Raw genomic sequence first — 19,518 nt, forward strand, 5'->3', positions numbered from 1 at the left:
TTTCTTCCGGCTCGGAAGTAATCATTATACGTAACATGATGCTCTCTAGTACCTCAGGAAGCTTTTTGTATATGAAAACTAGTGTATGGTCGATATTGAACGACGACGACGACGAGTTTTCTGTACATACGCTCATATACCATGGATCTTTGGAGTAGTGATACTGCTGCATGTGTTCTAAGAACTGGAAAGGTATTAGAGTGTATACATTATTATCTCTATTGTTATGGTTAAAATTGTTGTTGGTGTTATTATTATTATTATTATTATTATTATTGTATAACATATTATTATTATTATCATTATTATTATTATTATTATTATAACTTTTATTGTGTTTATTGTTGTTATCACTATTAATATTTTCGCAAGTCGTAGTAAGGTTATTGATAACACTGAGTAATTTGTCGAGCTTGTCTAAAGAGTTATAACATACATGATTATGATATTTTTGAACATCGTCTGGGTCAAATTTAACTAGATTAAATTTTAAACCATAATCGAACAACCAAGAGAACCCTTCATTGTCGGTATTGTGAAAGGTTATACAATTGTTCATGATGGGAGAGGCCATCTCCTCGACTACGTCGAGGGGTAGATCTTCTGCAATGCCATCAATAAACGAATGCGCACTTTCCTTTTTCTCAGTCAAGAGCTTTAGGGTTTCGCACGATAACTGTGACATCCAATAATTGACATTATATTTCGAAGTCTCTAATGTTATATATTTATCTCTTATTATATCTGTATCACTATCGCTTCCGGTAAAAGAATTTTGTTTTATCGCTTTCATGATAATCCCATTGGGTTGATATTGTGAGGACAACGACGACGACGACTTTTCGTTCCATACAACGTTAAGTGATGAGTCGAGCATCTTTAAATCTTTCAAGGTTCCGAGTGTTAAGAATTCGGCGTTCGGTTCCAAAAGAGCCAGAGGTGGCGTGTAATGATATCTAGTTGATATATCGTCCTCATCTTGATGGCGATTATTGTTAATATTAATACTATTGTTAACATCATTAGTAATGAAAATATTATTATTATTAGTAGTAGTAGTAGTAGTAGCAGCAGTAGTATTTGAAGGTAAACCTTTAATAATTACCCTCAGTCCATTTAAAGAATTAAGTGGAAACGAATACGAAACGAATGATCGCCTTGTGGGCATAACAAAATTTCTAATAGCAAATATTTTATCTCGTATTCTCTTTGACGGCGACCAATTTTGGATGAGTGACTGAAGGATCTTCGAGGTGACGTAAACTTCGGACGAGCGCCTATGATGGGACAGTATAAATTTTGGGATTGGACTATACACGTAGTCGATCATCTTTCTATTTGGCTCTATATAAAACCAGGTAAATCTGTTGGGAAAACATTTACAGAGTCCCTTATTTCTGGCAGCAGAATCTACAGCTATCCACTGGAACGCCAAGGACGTTATAACGTCCGTAGTGTGGTCCGATGATAGTAACAGTCTATTCTTATTATTTAATAGAGGCAGTAATACACCTTCTATAATAAAAGCCATAAACGATCTGACCTGGAATGCGACCCAAATGCCATTTTCCACAATAGCATCAAAGACGTGCATCAGCAATCGCACGAGCACTGCCTCGTGAGTCGCTCTCCATAATTCGCAACTGCCGCTGTTGCCATTTCCGCCGCCGCCGATACCGTCATCGCCGAGTCTCTCCAATAACATACCGTACAGACAGACTATCACACCAACTGGGAAATCCCAGTGAGGAGAATTCCACAAACGGTCGCCGAATAAAGGAGAGGTAGACACACCAAACAGTTTTTGCGACAATAGCAACGTCAGTTCGTTCATTTTATTTAGAATCCTTTTTGTTAGACTGCTGATGTTATCTCGATGACTGAAAACGGTTTCGTTTCTGTTATTAGTAATACCGTTACCGATTGCACATTTTTCTATATCTTTTTCAAACAGTGTTTTGTACAGTAACTTGACTGTGGGTTGGTATCTTTCGTGGCTAATGGCATCTTGTTGTTCTCTGATCGATCGGGGAGGATCTAGTAAATACGATACTAATTCTCTAATGGGGATATGGCGATAATACTGCTCGGGAAAACACTCGTCAAAGACCGGTCGAAAATATACACATCCATCAGAATCTGCAACTAACTTCCCTCCTCTGAAAACGGACGATCCGTTCATCGCATTGAGACCCGTAATCGTTGATGGCGCGAGACCCTTTCCGTCTATTTGGATATCGACTCTGATGTTCACTCGTTCCTGATCGGATCTTTGAGAAATGATTCTGCTTGCGTCGATGAAATTATTAAAGATGGCAACCGTCTCTACCTTCCCACTAGAATTGTGATCGTCGGCTAGCTTTGCTTTACCGACGTTCTGCATTGCATCATTATTCATCTTTAAGAGATCGTCGATATTTTTACTGCTAGTTTTCGTGGATGTTGTTTTATCCGTTGTGTTTATTTTACTTTTGTCCTGTGCCTTCTCGATCACTGCACATGAAACAAAAAAATTAACTGTCTTGAAATGTTTTCGCTTTTTTGTCACTATGTCGTCATTATTATTATCATCATCATCATCATCATCATCATCAGCAGCAGCAGCAGCAGCAGCATTGGCAGTATCTGCTTCAAGCATATTAGTATAACCGGGAACGAATCCCTTTGTCAGCATTAATGGAATCTGTTTCTTTTTTCGATCTTCCACAGAATAACGATATTTTTTATCAATCCGAATACAACCACTACTATTTTCCTCCTGTTGGTAATAGGCTAATATGTCTTTAATCTTCTCTATAGAATGATGGTTTTGATACAGGTCTTTTTCAATCATAAATAACATATCCTTATCGGTTGAAATATTTTCGCTTTTCTTGCGTTTACTTATACCCAAGAAATCGCAGCTAGTCTTTCCGGAGTACAGAGGAGAAGTTATAACGAGATTAACCCCTTTGAGTCTAAATATTACATGTCTCTCTAATCGGGTATTGAACAATTTGTACGTTGACAGTAACGCATTATGATCTAATACTATATCCATAATATCCAGATGTGGATAAAAGACGGCCTCTGTGTCTAGGCTAATGACTGATAAAGTTTTTGATATCCACTCTTCGAAATTGACGTCAAAGACGCTTACCAAATCTTGTAATCCCTCGTGACCCCTGAGTGAAAAATATATTCTTTCAGTTTCTGTTATTTTCCATTCGTTCGGCTGCAAGATGATTATTGTCGGTAAAGTAGATTTAATACATTCTAATCTTGCTTTTGTAGTTTGAATAACCTCTTTTGATATCCTGTCATCACGATCATCATCATCATCATCATCATATCATCATGGTCATTGTTCACATGATCATTTAATGCCTTTAGTCTGATATCGATTAACTTGCACAAACTGAGAGTTGATATGGACTCTAGAGTAATACGACTGTTCGTTTCGACTATTATTATCTTTGGCCATGTTTTTATATGTTTGATTGTAGTTTTTAGAATACCCTCATCTGTTATGGTACCACAGGTATCGAGCTTAAATTCAAGGGAAGAAGTGTCGACCAAATTAAGAATCGTACTATAGTCATATTTTCGGAAAGAAGATTTCCTGATCTTGTATCTATTTTCATTGTCACTATTACTATCGTTACTAAAATCGACTTTTTCTATTGTAGGCATTTCACAATATATGTGTATCGATTATAAATATTACACATGTACATGAACACGTATATTATATATATATATATATATATATATATATATATATATATATTCACATATTGTGTTTGCTTCAAATATTATGAGTCAAGTCATAAGAAATGCTAATTCTTTTCAACAGGTTATAATATAATACCAATCTATACAATACAGCACCCGAACAAAATATCGTGAGAGAAATAATGAAAATTACGAATAATTTATCAGTGACAATACTAGATTTATCCTCCTCTATCATGTAGGCTATATCCCTGTACATAGGACCCATAAAAAAATGAACTCTATCATTAAAATCTGTAAGAATTGTTGTGCTGTCACTCTGGTTCCGTTCTTCCTGTAAATTCCCCCATGTCTCTTTTGCGCTACTGGTATCCATCGAAATTGACATCCATCAAACATGTGTTATAAAGTATTGTGATATTTAATTCGATACTCTGTCTTCATTTTTTTTCTTTTTTTAACTTTTATATATCATTCAATTATTTTATTTATTTCTATGTTTATTACTGGCTCGAAAATAATGTAAATAAATAAAATAAATCTATATGCAACACCTTTCTGTGTATGTATGTGAAGAGAAAAAAGTAGGCGAATGAAGATTATGATATTATAGATAATATTCTTTTAATCTGATGATTTTACTGAAAAGAAAAGAAAGATGAGCAAGTCGTATTCTGTTGACGATATTATAAATAATCTTGCTAAAAAGGAAAAGAGAAATATATCATCATCATTCATATATAAAAATGTAAAATATAGAGATGTGCACACTGGTAACGAAAGAAAAGACGAAATGAAAGAGGATGGCAATAAATCTTCAAATGTTGTTATTTCACAGGAATTGGGATATATACAAAAACAGAGAGACAACGACGACGGTATACTGTCACATGCTAAAGAATACAAAGACAGCGACGATATACTGTCTCATGATAAAGAATGCAAAGACACGTATATTGGCAAAGGAAAAGATGATGATGAAAAGAAAGAAGAAGAAGAAGAGGGTGATAACGACAGCGAACATATAAATGTGGTCAATTTATGTAAAGCAAAGATATAAACAATATCACCAATGTAGACCATAAGGAAACATTTAAAATAAGGAAGACTGTACCTCATTGATTCTCTTAAAAAAATATATGCTAGAAAGAAAAAGAAAAGTAAAAAAAATGATCCTCTTCAGAAACAGAAAACATTCGACGATCTAGCGTATATATCTGGAGAAGATATTGTGATCAACAACCCCAAAGAGAAAGAAAAGACAGACTGCCTTAAATGCTTTATGTACATTTTCAATCGACTTGTTACTTGTTTTGAACTTTTGATAAAAATTAAATCGAAATCATCAGTGGTCTAAAAACGATGTATTAACTTTGAAATGAGCATCACTAATATTATTGGTTTTAAATAAAAGACAAACCGAATATGAAGAATTGGTTTTATTGTTACTTCTTTATTACAGTTCCTCAAAGAGAATGCATAGTATCCAACTTCCTTCGATTGTATTATTCGGGTTTTTATCTTGACGAACATTTAAAAATATTTTGTGCTGAGCGGTAGCTGTAGGGGTGATATCGATCTTACTATTATTTAACGTGAATTGCATTGAATTCCTTTTCCCATCTCTGGATGTGCTTTGAGCATATACGGTCGATATACTCCACTTCTTACTATCATTACTATTACTACTACTACTACTACTACTATTGCTGCCACTTCCACCACTATCACCACCGATACTAATATTACTACCGTCGATACCACCATTTCTATTATCGGTTTCGTGTTCATGTTTATCTGTGCACATATGCTGATCAATTACAATTTCAATCAGAAACTCATCATAGGCAGAACTAAGTTTGCTATCACTACTATTACCACCATTATTATAGATATCGCTAACGTCGTATATGTTATTAATGTGTGTGCTCACGATTAGGTCCTTCTGATGACGGTTAGAAGGTGGCTGTCTATACACGAGAGGTTGGTACTCGTTCACGATACGTTCAATATCGTCTAATCTGTTTATCTTTGATATATTCACTTGCTTTGGGTTGGTGCTCTGAAATGAACATTTGTAATCTCTCAGTTGATACTGATATTTTTTATGTTTCATCGCCATTCCGGTATCGTCCGTTTCTATGACAAAGATGTTTCTGTGTGATTCTTCGTTTCTCTTGGTGGATTTCCATATTTGTTTGGCCATAACTTTATAATCGGCCATCTCGTTCTTGAGGATAGTGACCTCATCTTTATAGCCCGTTAATGTTCTTTCATATGAATGTGTAGCATAATGAATTCCTAAGATATAGAGGAGCAAGACAAAGACGATAATACATCCAACTAATACGAGAAACGTTATGTTTGTATACATCATTGTCGTTACTGTTTATAATGTAGATAATATTTTGAAATCTAAATCAGAAAAAAAAAATTACTTACAACCTTTTTTATTTCCCAATATGAAAAATTCTTGTTTTCTTTTTGTTATTAGTCAGAAGCTAAAGTAATAATATCACTTTAACTTTACTTGCAAATTCTTGCACGTACACCGAGTCGCTGCTGTTGCTGCGATTACAACCCACATTTTTATACATATTCTTTATGGTAAAATATCGACTATTGTGAATGTTGACATTATGTGTATTTGAGGGGTTTATAGATAATAATCTTACGTAACAGGAATTCGAATTTAACATTTCTCCAGTTATTTCTCTTGTCCATAAGTAATGGAGCAAACAACACATCTTTGAAAAACTATATTCTTTTTTAACATCGTCGACATTATGTTTATGGATTCCATTATTATTGCTAATGCTACTGCTACTAGTGTTTTCACTGTTACTATTACTGCTGCTGCTGCTGCTGCTGCTGCTGCTGCTGCTGCTGTTGTAATCCTCATCACCACCATTATCATTGGTACACCACTCCAATGAAGGTCCAGAGATAATCGGAAATGATATAATACCGCGAGCATTTTTTGAGTAACCTGCCATATATACCATTCGAAAATCAACAGTGCGACTGTTTGCAGATGATGATGAACAGGAGGCATCGACCGTTATAGGAAACGATAAAGAAAAACCAATATCTAGTTCTCTACTGTAACCGGACATTTTTTCTTCGATATCCATTCCGCAATTTGGACAATTATCCTTCAGCCTTTTATCAAACCAAATTTCGAGACCTCTTGTAACTTTTGAGAAATGTTTGTCGTGATGAAGTGTTCCAGAATAGTTAACCTTTCCAGACCTTAAATGTTTTACGAAAAAATTCTTTGACTGATACAGGCTTAGAAATTGTTTGATGTCCACATTGGATATTTTGAGAACGATCATCATGGCATATGGCATTTCTGACAATATGATAGGCGTATTCCGCATAGCATCTTGTACCTCCCGAAAAAAATATAAAGATGCCATTTTTGTCAAGTTTGTGGACCCTTTCATATAATATGCCTGTAAGATCACGGTGTTGAGTTTTCTAATAGAGTTGATAAGCTTATCACAGTAATCCATTATTTCTTTTCGTTACGATTATGTCTGAGGAGAGAGCATAATTTACTTAAAACATGATATATACAAGTGCATGTATCATAAATGTCATATGTCCTCACTCATACTATATCAGTTTGTCTACATTCATTGGGGTATATATTTGACGCGAGAGAGACAAGTGCTAAATATCTCGTCAATTTTCTTATTGGTACTATTGTTAATATTATTATTGTCAAAGCATGTGTTAGGGATATGTTTATCAACAGTTTGGGGGTCGTGGAAAAATCGTATAGTTTCACTCTTTGCTGTCGATATCCATACATCCATTAAAGATAAAATCGGTCGATTACTTGTATTATTACTACTATTGCTACTACTCTTGTGAAGCAATATGCTATAGTCCATAGGAGACACGAGATAACCTTTCTGTAATTTGATATCGTATAATAGTTTTATATACGATAGAACTAAATCGACAACACGAGCAACTCTCCGCAATTCGATCAAGTTTGTAGCACTTGAACACAAACACAGAATATACAAGTTGCTCTTCTTAACTCGAGGTATCCAATAAATACAAGATTGTAGCATATGTTCTCTTATGTTATTTTCGTCTAATCTTTCTTTTTTACTGAAGAGGGGAGGATCGCATTCTATACACAATTTTATGGCTTTGTTTTGCTTCCTTCTTTTATTGTTGTTATTATTATTATTATTATTATTATTAATATTATTAATATTATTGCTTTTTCTGGTTGTCATATTCGAGATAAAAAAGGAAAAATATGTCAGATGTGTCTTATTGATGTATCGTATAGTTTCTCTCCTCAAACTGTAGGTCACTGGATATTTGCTTATTTATATTCATATCCAGCAATGCTCTCGTTTGCATCGTCATTTGCATAGTTAACGGAAAGGGGATCCTGTCGCTCTGGCAAGCGAATGGGTATCGAGCAGATCCGTCTGTCAAAGACGTCGGATTACGAGCTTCTCGGTCGGTGTACGCAAAGCTGATAAGACCATCGATTCCGTAGTGTGACAGCAGAGAATATTTAGCTAATCGAGATTGATCCACTTCTCTAAAGCCCCTGACGGCTAATCTCTCGAAGGGTTCTTGTGTTCTCGCTCTTATTCCTTCGAGAGTAGTGGTTACTTTATCGCCCTGCGGTGACTTGGCAAAGGGATGATACCACGTTTCTATTCCTCGAGTTAACATGCCCTCGGCGGGAGTCTGCCCGCATTCAAACCGCCCATATACGGAGCATTTATACTGTAAGTGTGTATCATTCTCATTGGGAGGAGGAGGGAGGTCGTTCCTTCACTCTTTTTTTCGGTCTTTTCGCTGCTGGCATTGTTGTTCATGTTTTTGTCATTGTTGACGTGTGAAGTTTTATTGACATTACCCATAACAGGCGTTCCGTACATGGCTACGATACCTTTGGAGCCCTCGTGCCATGCAGAAAAGGTGTTAGCGCATATCGTGTTAGGAGAAACTCTGCAGCAAGATTCGTAGAAGTCGACGAGTCGCTCGTGATTCAATCGTCCGTTTGCATCTTTTATGAGTAAGTGTTGAGGTTCCCCGAGAATCACGTTGTATTCCCAGTCGTCTCTCTCGAGAACGGCATCGCTGTGATAATCTACGGGTAGTGGTGGCGAATTCGTCGATAAGGGTACGACCCGACCGTACGGTACAATAGGTTCTCTGGCAAAGAACCGTGTGAAGGCTGCATTGTTTCTGGTTGCTGTAAATCGATTGGCGGCTACCGGTAATTCGTAGTCGGTCGTTTTCGTTGTATAATGCAGAACGTTAAATGTCCCCCCTCTTGTAATGGCGTCAGTGAGCGCGGGGTCTCTGTTCTGAGTTCTCAGAAGAGCATACATTAACGGAAGGTGATGTTTAGGCGTCGATCGACAAAATAGGTATGGGGAAAATCTGTTTCCTCTACTCGGAGTCGCGGCAACTTTTTTTTCTCCTCCTTTTTCATCTTCTTCTCTGGAACAGTAGATGTCTGTTAGGCAATTGCAATCTTGTTCAGCGGCCTCTGTCATCAGATACGAATAGGCATCCCTTTCGTTTGTCTTCGATAATGCTTTAAACTTCTGGAGAAGATTCGTTTCGGTTAAGGTGCCTGCCGTAACGTGAGCGGCGGCGGCGGCGGCGGCGTCGTCGTTTCCAAAAGATCGAGGCGATAGTATGGTTACGTACTGGGTAAGAGAACCAGAAGAAGGATAGCCCATATAACCTCCCAGTTCGTATTTGCTACATGGGGCAGAGGCTTTACCCTGAAAGAGATCACCGGATGTGTGAGGATTACTACCCCAGTCTCTAAACACGATTTTTGGCCTATTTGTAAAGAAATACCTCGTGCACACGGGTCTCATTCTAAAATAGGATTCCGCTAAATTCAAGGACGGCACTAGACCGTCGGCTCTCCCCGGGATCCAGTTGTTTATGTACTTAGAGGGAAAGTCGACGACTCCATCGCGAAGGGCCGGAGGATTATAGATGTTGTCGTTTTTTCTCATTGACAGATCGAACGACTCGTCCTCGAATCTGGCATATTTATTCTTAAAATCGGCCAGGGACGCCTTGCTCAAACCAAAAGAGTCGTTTCGTCTGGAAAATCTTATCTCTTCGGGTAGAGTGGCAACGGGTATATCTTGGGGCAGGGCCAGCGTCGTAAATCTCGCGTTGTTCCATATGACGTTTTCTGCGCCGAACACGGCAGCATCGACAAAGTCATATGCTCCGTCCGGTCGAGTTTGAGCGTTAAAAAATCCGCTGTTTTCCTTTCCTCCCGGTAGCGAAAAGCCCGTATAGAGGCCCGTTTGGTTAGCTACGAGGTTGTTTGCGGTGGGGTATCTTGGATATTTTACATTCTGTTCCGCGGCCATCTCGTCAGAGGAATACGCCCTGCCGTCGTCTATCTTATAGTGATCTACGAGACACGGTAAATTAACGGAAATCATCTCTTCCGTCCATTTCGTGTCGAGGGAACTCTTCCCTGAACCGCACACCGTCGTCGGCTGAACGAACAGACCGCCCAGCAGATCGACGCAGGTGGTATCGCTATCGAATAGTTGCTGCCAGTCGTCTTCAGAAATATTATTATTCCGAATCAAGTGAGGAAACATGGATAGGGTCCTATCGGGATACGCTAGATTTTTCTTCTTGGTTGAGCAAAAGTATCTAAACAGACGCTCGACGGGCGTATAGCCCATGGCGACAGAAACGGGCCGCGAGTGGGAAAGTCTCGTTCGACCTCCGAGTCCCTGTGTGGGAGCCTCTTCGGGCAGGCGAGCTCCTGCCGGGTTATTCTCGTAGTCGGTATGACACTTATCGTGAAAGAACGGTACGACGAAGGCAGATGCACACACTCCGGGATCGTTTGTACTCATCATCTGAGTCAAGGGATTGTCTCTATCCATATCTGTAACGTTTTCAAGAAAACACGATTCTCTGTTAATGTCGCAGTTTCTGGTCGATAATTCGCCGCCTCTCTTGTATATCCCGCCGGGATAATACCTACCCGCTGAAGCCACCATCCCTACAGCGTGCTCTAGAGATACTCCAACGCCGGGTATGCCTGTAGTCGATGGAGGCACCATTTTTAGAGTTCCATTTGGATGAACATTTTCTCCTGGCAGAGATCCGACAATGATATTGTTATCATTCCATACGTCACCACCCCAAATATGTGCCGGTATCCCTCCCGTACCCAAAAACGGACTAACCCCTCCAATAGAACAAGATGCTCTATTATTATTATTATTTTATTATTATTATTATTATTATTATTATTATTATTATTATTATTATTATTATTATTATCATATTCTCTGTCTGATATCCAGTCACCTCCACTGGTAATTCCTCCTCTTCTAACGAGTCCTCCGGTCATAAGATGACCTCCGTTATTATCTTCTAATCTGAAAGATGACGACTTACCACCATAATTATCTTCATTGACATCAACATCATCATCATCATCATCATCATCATCATATAAAATACGTGTGCTGCAAAACCATAGCCGAATGCTGACACTCTCGGGTCTACTCCTGGTTTCGGAATGCAGGCGTCTGCACCGTCTAATATTTTGTCTTTAAAAATTGTGAGAGCTTGAACCATATCCATAGAATAGTCTGTAGACAATCCTCCCTTTGTGATGGAATCCACCACTTCGTACAGGTTGACCTGAGTTGCAGGATTACAAACGCATCGTACAATTCCGGTGTTTCCGTCGGTTATGGTTACGGGACAAGAGAATCTCCCTCTTCCACCTCCTTTTTGACATGTTGGTAAATCGGACGTCGAATCTCTGATTGCGGAGAAACCTTCTGCACATCCACATGTTAACAGATTAGCTTCACCGACAATGTCAAAGTCTATGTCGTCAACAGATCGCACGAGTGTCTTTCTCAGAGGGTGTATGGGGTAGCCGACGTTTTCGCCTCCACACACGACGATATCGTCGCAGTCCATAAAACTTGCCGCCAAAGGATCTGCTCTAACCATCTGCAAGTTCTTTCTGACTATTCGATCGTCTTTACATAATGTCGTTTTCGTCACGATAGTCTGTTCGACGGGCAAACCGTTGTCATCAACCACGTGGGTATAATCACCAATAATCCCTACTACGACGTCCGTCGTGTAACGATTGATTTTATTCTCTAGTTCGCCGTTCTTTCTTTCCTTTGGTACACATATACCGATTTTTCCCTCTGCATTTTTGACGTGAGATGAAGAAACAGTAATATCCTCGGGTGAACGATGAGTCACTTCCAAACATATTCCGCCCCCAATGGTGTTACATACCTGACACTGAGAAATGTAATTTTTTGACGTTATATCGGGATTACAGTAAACTAGGGTGTTGTGACAGTCTACGGATGAAAAATCATAGGCGATTCTTGATTCACCTCCCGGAAGAAACCCGCCGCCGATTCGTTCGACCGCATCTTTCCGTTTGTAGGAAAAATTGGTAGGATTGTAAGGGTTCGGTATATCTCCGACATATTCGTATAGGGTCGACATTTTGTTTGGCGGCGGCTTTCGTCGGATGATATGTAGTGTTTAGGTTATAGTAAAGAAGTATTTATGTAAAGATTGGCTTTATTTCTAAAATCTTGTTTTTTTGTAGTAATAATAATATCAGTAGTAGTAGTAGTAGTAGTAATAATAATAGTACTGTGATCATACGGTTATAATAAGAACAACGTTTCAATAAATGATAAATTAAGACTTATACTGTTTTCTTTTTTTTCTTCTATATTTATGTATATATACATATATTTATACACGTCTGTGTATTTAGGGTAGGGTATAATAAAGAGGTATTCGTATAAAGAAAATTGTATTTTTAAAATCTATTGTTGCTCTTCAGGCGTTGAATTAGTATCTTGATCGTACAGTTGTTGTAAGGAAGATGTTCTAATAAGTCATCAAGACTTGCATTCACAGATTCTTCTCTTGTGATGTACATTATTTTTATGAATAAATGAGTAGAGATGTTCTTGACAAAATGTTGGAGTATCGATGGTTTATACTGACTGGTGAAAATAAAAACATAACGCGATTTAAGGTTCTTCTTGCGTTTCGGCGTCATAAAAAGGGAGTTTAAATAACGCTTCGTTGTCCATTCACATATAGATTCCTCTCCTTTCTTTTCCTCTTCTTCTTCTTCTTCTTTTTCTTCTTCTTCTGCTTCTTCATCATGATTACCATCCTCTCTATCACAACCATACATAAATGATTTATAGGAGTATATCTCAATATGTTTTGGATTTTTTATGACTATACAATATTCTTTCTTGGTTCTTATCTTATTTTGAATATAACACGAAAATTTAAATAATGCTTCGTTGATATGTTTTTTCTGTACAATTGTCGATAACAATGTCGACACGTAAGTTTTTCTGATGAATTTCTGTTGTTTGGTAACACTCTCTGAACTGTTAAATCTGATGGAATTTTCATTTAAGATAATGATAATAACTGTATCAGCTTCATCAGTATGAAGAAACTTCTTACCGAAATCTATGTTAGAGGTAGATGCAATACTACTTACAATATTATACATAATTGTGTTTCTATTTCTTATTCTAATAATAATAACATAAATAATAATAACAATAAAATAATAATAATAATGTGTTATTTATTTATTTATATATCGGTTTGTTTAATTATCATTAACATTATTATTTTTATCATTATTATAGTTATTAGCACTATTATAGGTAATATAACTGTGACGGTGTCAGTATTTTACATATTTCTGTATCAGTTCAAAACTTGTCGGAATAGAGAGATGTGGAATTAGTTTTTCCACAATTGCCAATTTATTTGAGTCAGATAATTCGTTCATATTTTGTATTGTATCTAGTTCTAGTAACCAAATATACTATTTGGAGGAATTGTTTTTAAGTGTTTACTCTTGATATGAAATGTAAGTGGATATAGTATCATGATTATCAATACCCAATATAAAAATGTTAAAAGTGTCATTTTACTAGGTATCTATGTTTATTTATAGTGTCTAACTATACACAATAATAATATATCTATATAGTAATCTTCAAACAACTTACTAAAATATCAACCGTGTAGAAGATACGGTAACGATAGTGGTAATAATATTAATAATAATAATAATGATAATAATAGAAATAACAATAGTAATATGCCGTCTTCACAATAGGCAGTCCATTTCTTCTTTTTCTTCATCTTCTCCTTCTTCCTTTTTCCCAATTTGTCTTCATCCATTTAATGTTTCCTATTTTTCTTCTTCAGAACACCATTGTCTAAATGTTGGTAATTTTAATGTGCTGTTTTGATGTTCGCTGATCTTCACTTCTTGCAAAGATTCCTCTGTACTTTCACCAACAATTATAGATTTTTTAATGTATTGTTGAAATACGGTCCTCATTTTATTCTGTATGTGCTCTAATTTCTTATTTAACATTTTCTGTCTTTTATCGACCGCATTCCAACGATCAGTGATATGTTGGTTAGCAATATCGCTCAGATTGTTTATATAATTTTCTATATTAGATTGTGTTTGCTCATTAATAATAGAACTGATATCTGTAATGTCACGTTTAGATATCGGGGTCGACTCCAACTTTGTATCGTTAATGTTTTTCTCCATATTTTTTATTATATCACCTATCTCATATGGTGCAATTTCGAATATGTGCAGTTTTTCTATTACGGTCTCCAAAAATCTAGTGAAATCGAAATGACCCTCTGTTTTATCACATTCAAAGTTCATACACTCAGACTCAATGTCTAGTAAGTTATTATAGTATACATCATCTAAATTCCATTCTCTCATGATTTTATCGATTCCTGAATCAAATACATCTAATAATAGTTCCATTTTTTTCTGATATAGTATAGTACTATTCATATTGTACGACAGTGTTTCTTATTGTTGTTTTATTTTTTTTTCACTAACTTTGTACATATCCGTAAACATATACGGGATTTCGTGTATAATTATATTTACTTAGTGTGTATAATTAACCTGCATACCGTGTGCGATTATCTTTTTTCCGCGCGTGTTAGTGCTTCCAGTTGCTATGAAGCATCGTCTCGTAATTTTTTTCATAGTAGAATGAACGATTTATAATTATTTGCAAAACATTATACAGTGTATGGACTAAACACGAGAGCTGTACACCTAACTTGTTTATTCGATCCACATGCAGTTCATGAAATATATTCCATTTCCTAGCCGCTGTCAGTGATAAATTTTTGATGCTATGCACATCGATCTCTTCATCCCTATTTAATTCCAAAAATCGAGTAAGAGAATCTAGCATAATATTTATATGTTCTCTCGAATCATTAAAGTCAGAATAAATATTTGTTATATTTTCAATCATTTCCATCGCTTGTTCTCCATTCCTAACAATGTATTCGGTATTATCGTTGTTTGGAAGGATGCGCTCTTTAACGCTGGAAATATTGCCGATTTTCATATTTTCGGCATTTGGGTGTTCCTCGTTATTGGGGTGTTCCTCCATGTGTGTTCGTTCTATTTCGAGTAGTTTCCCATATATATCCCATAAAAAGGAATTCAGTTTAGTATCACAGAATTTAAACTTAAGATGCATGCTGTCAAGTGCTCTGTCCAACATAGTAAACCTTTCTTCGATTGGTTTCATTTTTATTTTTTTTAATTTTTTGGTGTATATCTTTTTTTTCTGTAGGTAATAATATTGTATTTATTTTTATCTTTAGTAAACAATATAACGTTATATCACATTATGTTATATTACACCATAATTTATTTATATGTCAATGTTTACATTTATCGGTATGCGTATATATATTTATTTATCTTCGGTGTATAAAGACTCTATTCATTTCAACAATACCGTACCGGTCCAAATAGAAAACTAGTCGTAACTCCAAATTCAACTGAATTCACCAGGTTTCATTCTTTGCAGTACAAAAGACTCATTCTATAACAGAGATGTTCTACTATGGACTGCTTCTAGTATACCTTATTAAATGATAGAGGTATTTCCTCGTCCTTGTTTATCCGACTTTAGGTATATATATATAAGTTGAATGCATGTATTTCAGCCCTTCTGTGATATCTATTGTATCTAGGAGTTCTCTTTTGTCCTCCGATCATGTTCGGGGTAATAATACACCCACGGCCCGTCATCAGAGTTATCTTTCCACATAGGGTGAAACACGTAATGCGTCACACGATAATTTCCAGGCAACCAGCAGTGGCACATAGTACCACTTACCACTTTTATTAGGCGCGATTTTGTGTTTCCTATTCTCGACATCTCTTCATCTTTAATTAGGGTGTCCTTGATATGCTCGGGTGTATTCTCGGTGAGAAAGTCGATCCTGCTTTCAGTAATCGCTCTGGAACAGAGGCGTTTCAGCGGTGAGACGGTACCCCAAGACCTACGCACGTTTACTCTATCGTCCAGCATATGTTGCAGTATGGTATCGCGATCCTTGTGCAAAGAACACACTACGGTGTCGACGAAACCGCTAGAATCAATATACTCTCACCACCTTGAACAAAGTCTAAAGTGACCTAGAGTGTTCTAAAGACTATGTGGAATGGTGTGGGATCATCTAAAACACCATTAAAGTAATATATACGATCCATCCTGTCTTTCTCAAATACAGTGCTGATCTCTTCCTCCCCGTCTTCTTCTTCGTCGGGAAATATAAACGACGTGTTATTTTCATAATTCTATATTACAAATAATTTTCTCGATAGCGTATCTTACAATATCGAAGGGCGACCCTACATTCTTAAACAGGTTGATGTAGCATTTAAAATTGATTACTCTGTTCATCCTGATCATTCGTCCATCTCCGTTACCTCTACGAAAAGTACATTTCTCTTGTGAAGTATTCCCTTCTTTTTCTTTTTTCTGATATCGCTCACGTGTGGAGTCATTTCGAAGCTCGTGTCCTCTCGTTCTATATAACAAAGGCGTTCTATCGTCCACTTATATGATACCCGGTGTTCTCTCTCTCTCTCTGTCCTCAGTTAAGATGTCCAAAGGGTGTCCGGGATACACTCCGGTGTGCTTTCGGTGAGAAAGTTGATCTCACATTCATCAACATTCGTTCTGAAACAAAGACACTCCGGCGGCGACGCGGTTACACATAACCTTTTGACAAAATGTATGGACAGTCACAATCCTCCTTTGGAGATACAATATTCTCCTTTGGGGCAAGTTATGGAGCCCCTAATATGGCAACAATAAGAACAACAGGCTTTGGAAGCACAGTCTTTGGAAAGGACAAATTCGGAAATTCAGTAAGGATATTTTTTTGTGTATATTGTGATCAAATATTGTGAATTATTTAAAGGTTAATTACTTAAAGCAATTTTGATGTTCTCATTGATTGTGTTTAATTCGCACGGTATGACAACTGATTTTTTTTTTTCTTAACTGCAGCAACAAACAACAAGTTTTAAAACCACAACATCATCATCTGATGGTGTTACATCGTCGGACACTTCTCTCTTTGGTATACTGCAACAACAGTCGGCAACAGGCGGACTGTCTGGCCAACATCAGACACAACAGTCATCTGCTGGTTTTGGTTATACTACCAGTGGATTTGGTTCAACTAGTAATGGTGGTAGTGGTGGCGTTGGCGGACTATTTGCCCAACATCAGACACAACAGTCATCTGCTGGTTTTGGTTATCCTACCAGTGGATTTGGTGCAACTAGTGATGGAGGCGGATTATCTGGACAGACACAGCAGCCAATAAACTCAGGTACTACATTTGCGAAACATACATTTTATGAATGATATAGAATACTGTTTCTATTACATTTTAGGTTTAGAATATTTGATATATGGGTATATGATGATTCCATGCAAAAGAAATATTTTTGTTTCAGCAGGCCTCTTTAGCAGATCTGGCACAAGTGGGTTTGGTTTACAACAGTGTGCAACACAGAGTAAACCATTTGGCTTTGGTCAGACCACAACCACTGTAGGAGCAGGATGTTTGTTTGGTATGACGCAACCAGCAACAACTGGTACGTTATGTGCCAAATGAATATAAAACTTGTTAAGTCATATTTTGCGTTATGTTCATTTTGTAAATGTTAATAATTTTGTTGATTATAATTGCAATGTTTATATGCAAGATCATTTATTTCTATTAGGATATGGTGCCACTGGAGGAGACTTCACAGGGACAACTGTCAAATATGAACCTGTAACAGGCATGGTCACTTTGACCAGGGAGCTACGGATACGGGTAATTTCCCGTTCATGCCGTCGTCTATCCACAAACATTCGATCACGAATTGAGGTCATCCCAACCATGAAGGTTAATATATATAGAAGGAGGCTTTTGCAGGATGATTAATAAAAATTTTCAAAATATATTCTTTTTTAGGAATATGTGAAGACAAATCTAATTTTTTTTAGGAATACGAAAACAAACACACAAGCAAACTAGAACAGCTGCACGTCGATGACTGCTTAGCTAACTGCAAAAGTTCAGGCCAAGGAAAAGCTCTAGATGGCTTTGATCACACACCCCAGGCGACAAACACCCTGCCACAAATGCAAGGTACGAGATTGTTTGGCTTCTCTTTTGAAACGCAAAGCCACCTAAAAAAAAAAAGTCCTTGTTTGACACTGGAACCACTAGTTTTTCTCATCATCATTATCATCATATAAAGGATATAGTTTGTTTTTAAACTTGGCTTTTTTTCCTTTGAAACGAGAAATGCAAAATTTATAATTTATTTATAATTCTAGTCCAGAAGAAGAACGAGAAAGGATTTGTTATTGGTATAAAACAAAACGTTTTTTTTTTATTTATTTATCTGTCACTTACAGATTTTGGTGCAACCTCAGATGGTGGCCCCTATGAAAGTGGAACAGGCACTGCTGCATTTGGTAAGACTAGCACTGCTCCGGCCACAGGCTTCTCCTCTAACCAGACCACACATCAACAAAAAACAGGAGCCTTTACCTTTGGTACCACCCTGACATCAACGCCATCACTGTTCGGCTCGACACCACAGCAGCAACAGCAGCCATCCTCTGGCTTTAGTGGTGGTTTCCAGTTGGGTCAGAACACTCAGCAACAGGTAGATTTTGTTTTACAATAGTATGTTTTCCAAATTTAACATATGTGATATGGTCCAGATAAGTATATATTGTTACTGTGAGTTGTCATGACCGAGTATTGATTATAACCTATGACTATTTTTTGGTATTTACCCATTTTGTTATATGTTACAGAATATTAATGGTGGTAGTGGTGGTCTTATCGGAAACCAGAAACCTGGATTCTTCCCATATCAGAATACGGATACTGAGCTGTTTGACAGGAAACCGGCTGATACGACCCAGTCTATGAGCACTGGTTGTAGACCGTTTGGTTCGGCCCCGAATGCTAGTGCTACTCAAAACAATTACAGCATCCGTGGGCAAAGATCATCAGTATATGGCATAAATCCTCATAAGAGTGTCTGGTATTATTCTCGTACCCTGACAGTTAGAGGTTTTAACATCTAACGCGATCAACATGAACCTGAACAAGGATAACCGTAACCGTGAACTAGTTTCGTCAGTAACACCCGTAGCGTCGGCCCTATACAGGAGGCGCTGTTCTTCTAAACCTGAGTCACCACATAAACTACTAGCCCCACCTAAGGCATTGACCAAGTTTATTTTCGACGACACCAGTAGTGTAGACAGCAAAATGTCTACGGAACAAAAAAAAAAGTCGCCAGTTGGGGAAGACGGAACAGCAACATCAGTCACGTCCGATGTA

At 37.2% G+C, this 19,518-nt stretch overlaps 1 protein-coding gene across 1 annotated transcript; it reads left to right on the forward strand.

Annotated features, from left to right (window-relative positions):
* Nucleotides 1-16,885: 16,885 nt before the first annotated feature.
* On the forward strand, nt 16,886-19,259 carry LOC119571006 (nucleoporin NUP145-like). The gene is made up of 7 exons (XM_037918507.1): nt 16,886-17,023; nt 17,166-17,493; nt 17,621-17,761; nt 17,891-17,985; nt 18,195-18,303; nt 18,576-18,829; nt 18,984-19,259. The coding sequence occupies exons 1-7, from the start codon at nt 16,886-16,888 to the stop codon at nt 19,257-19,259; spliced, it is 1,341 nt and encodes a 446-aa protein (XP_037774435.1).
* The last annotated feature ends 259 nt before the right edge of the window (nt 19,260-19,518 follow it).

This window comes from Penaeus monodon, unplaced genomic scaffold (assembly GCF_015228065.2).
Source record: "Penaeus monodon isolate SGIC_2016 unplaced genomic scaffold, NSTDA_Pmon_1 PmonScaffold_47, whole genome shotgun sequence".
Taxonomy (NCBI): Eukaryota; Metazoa; Arthropoda; class Malacostraca; order Decapoda; family Penaeidae; genus Penaeus; species Penaeus monodon.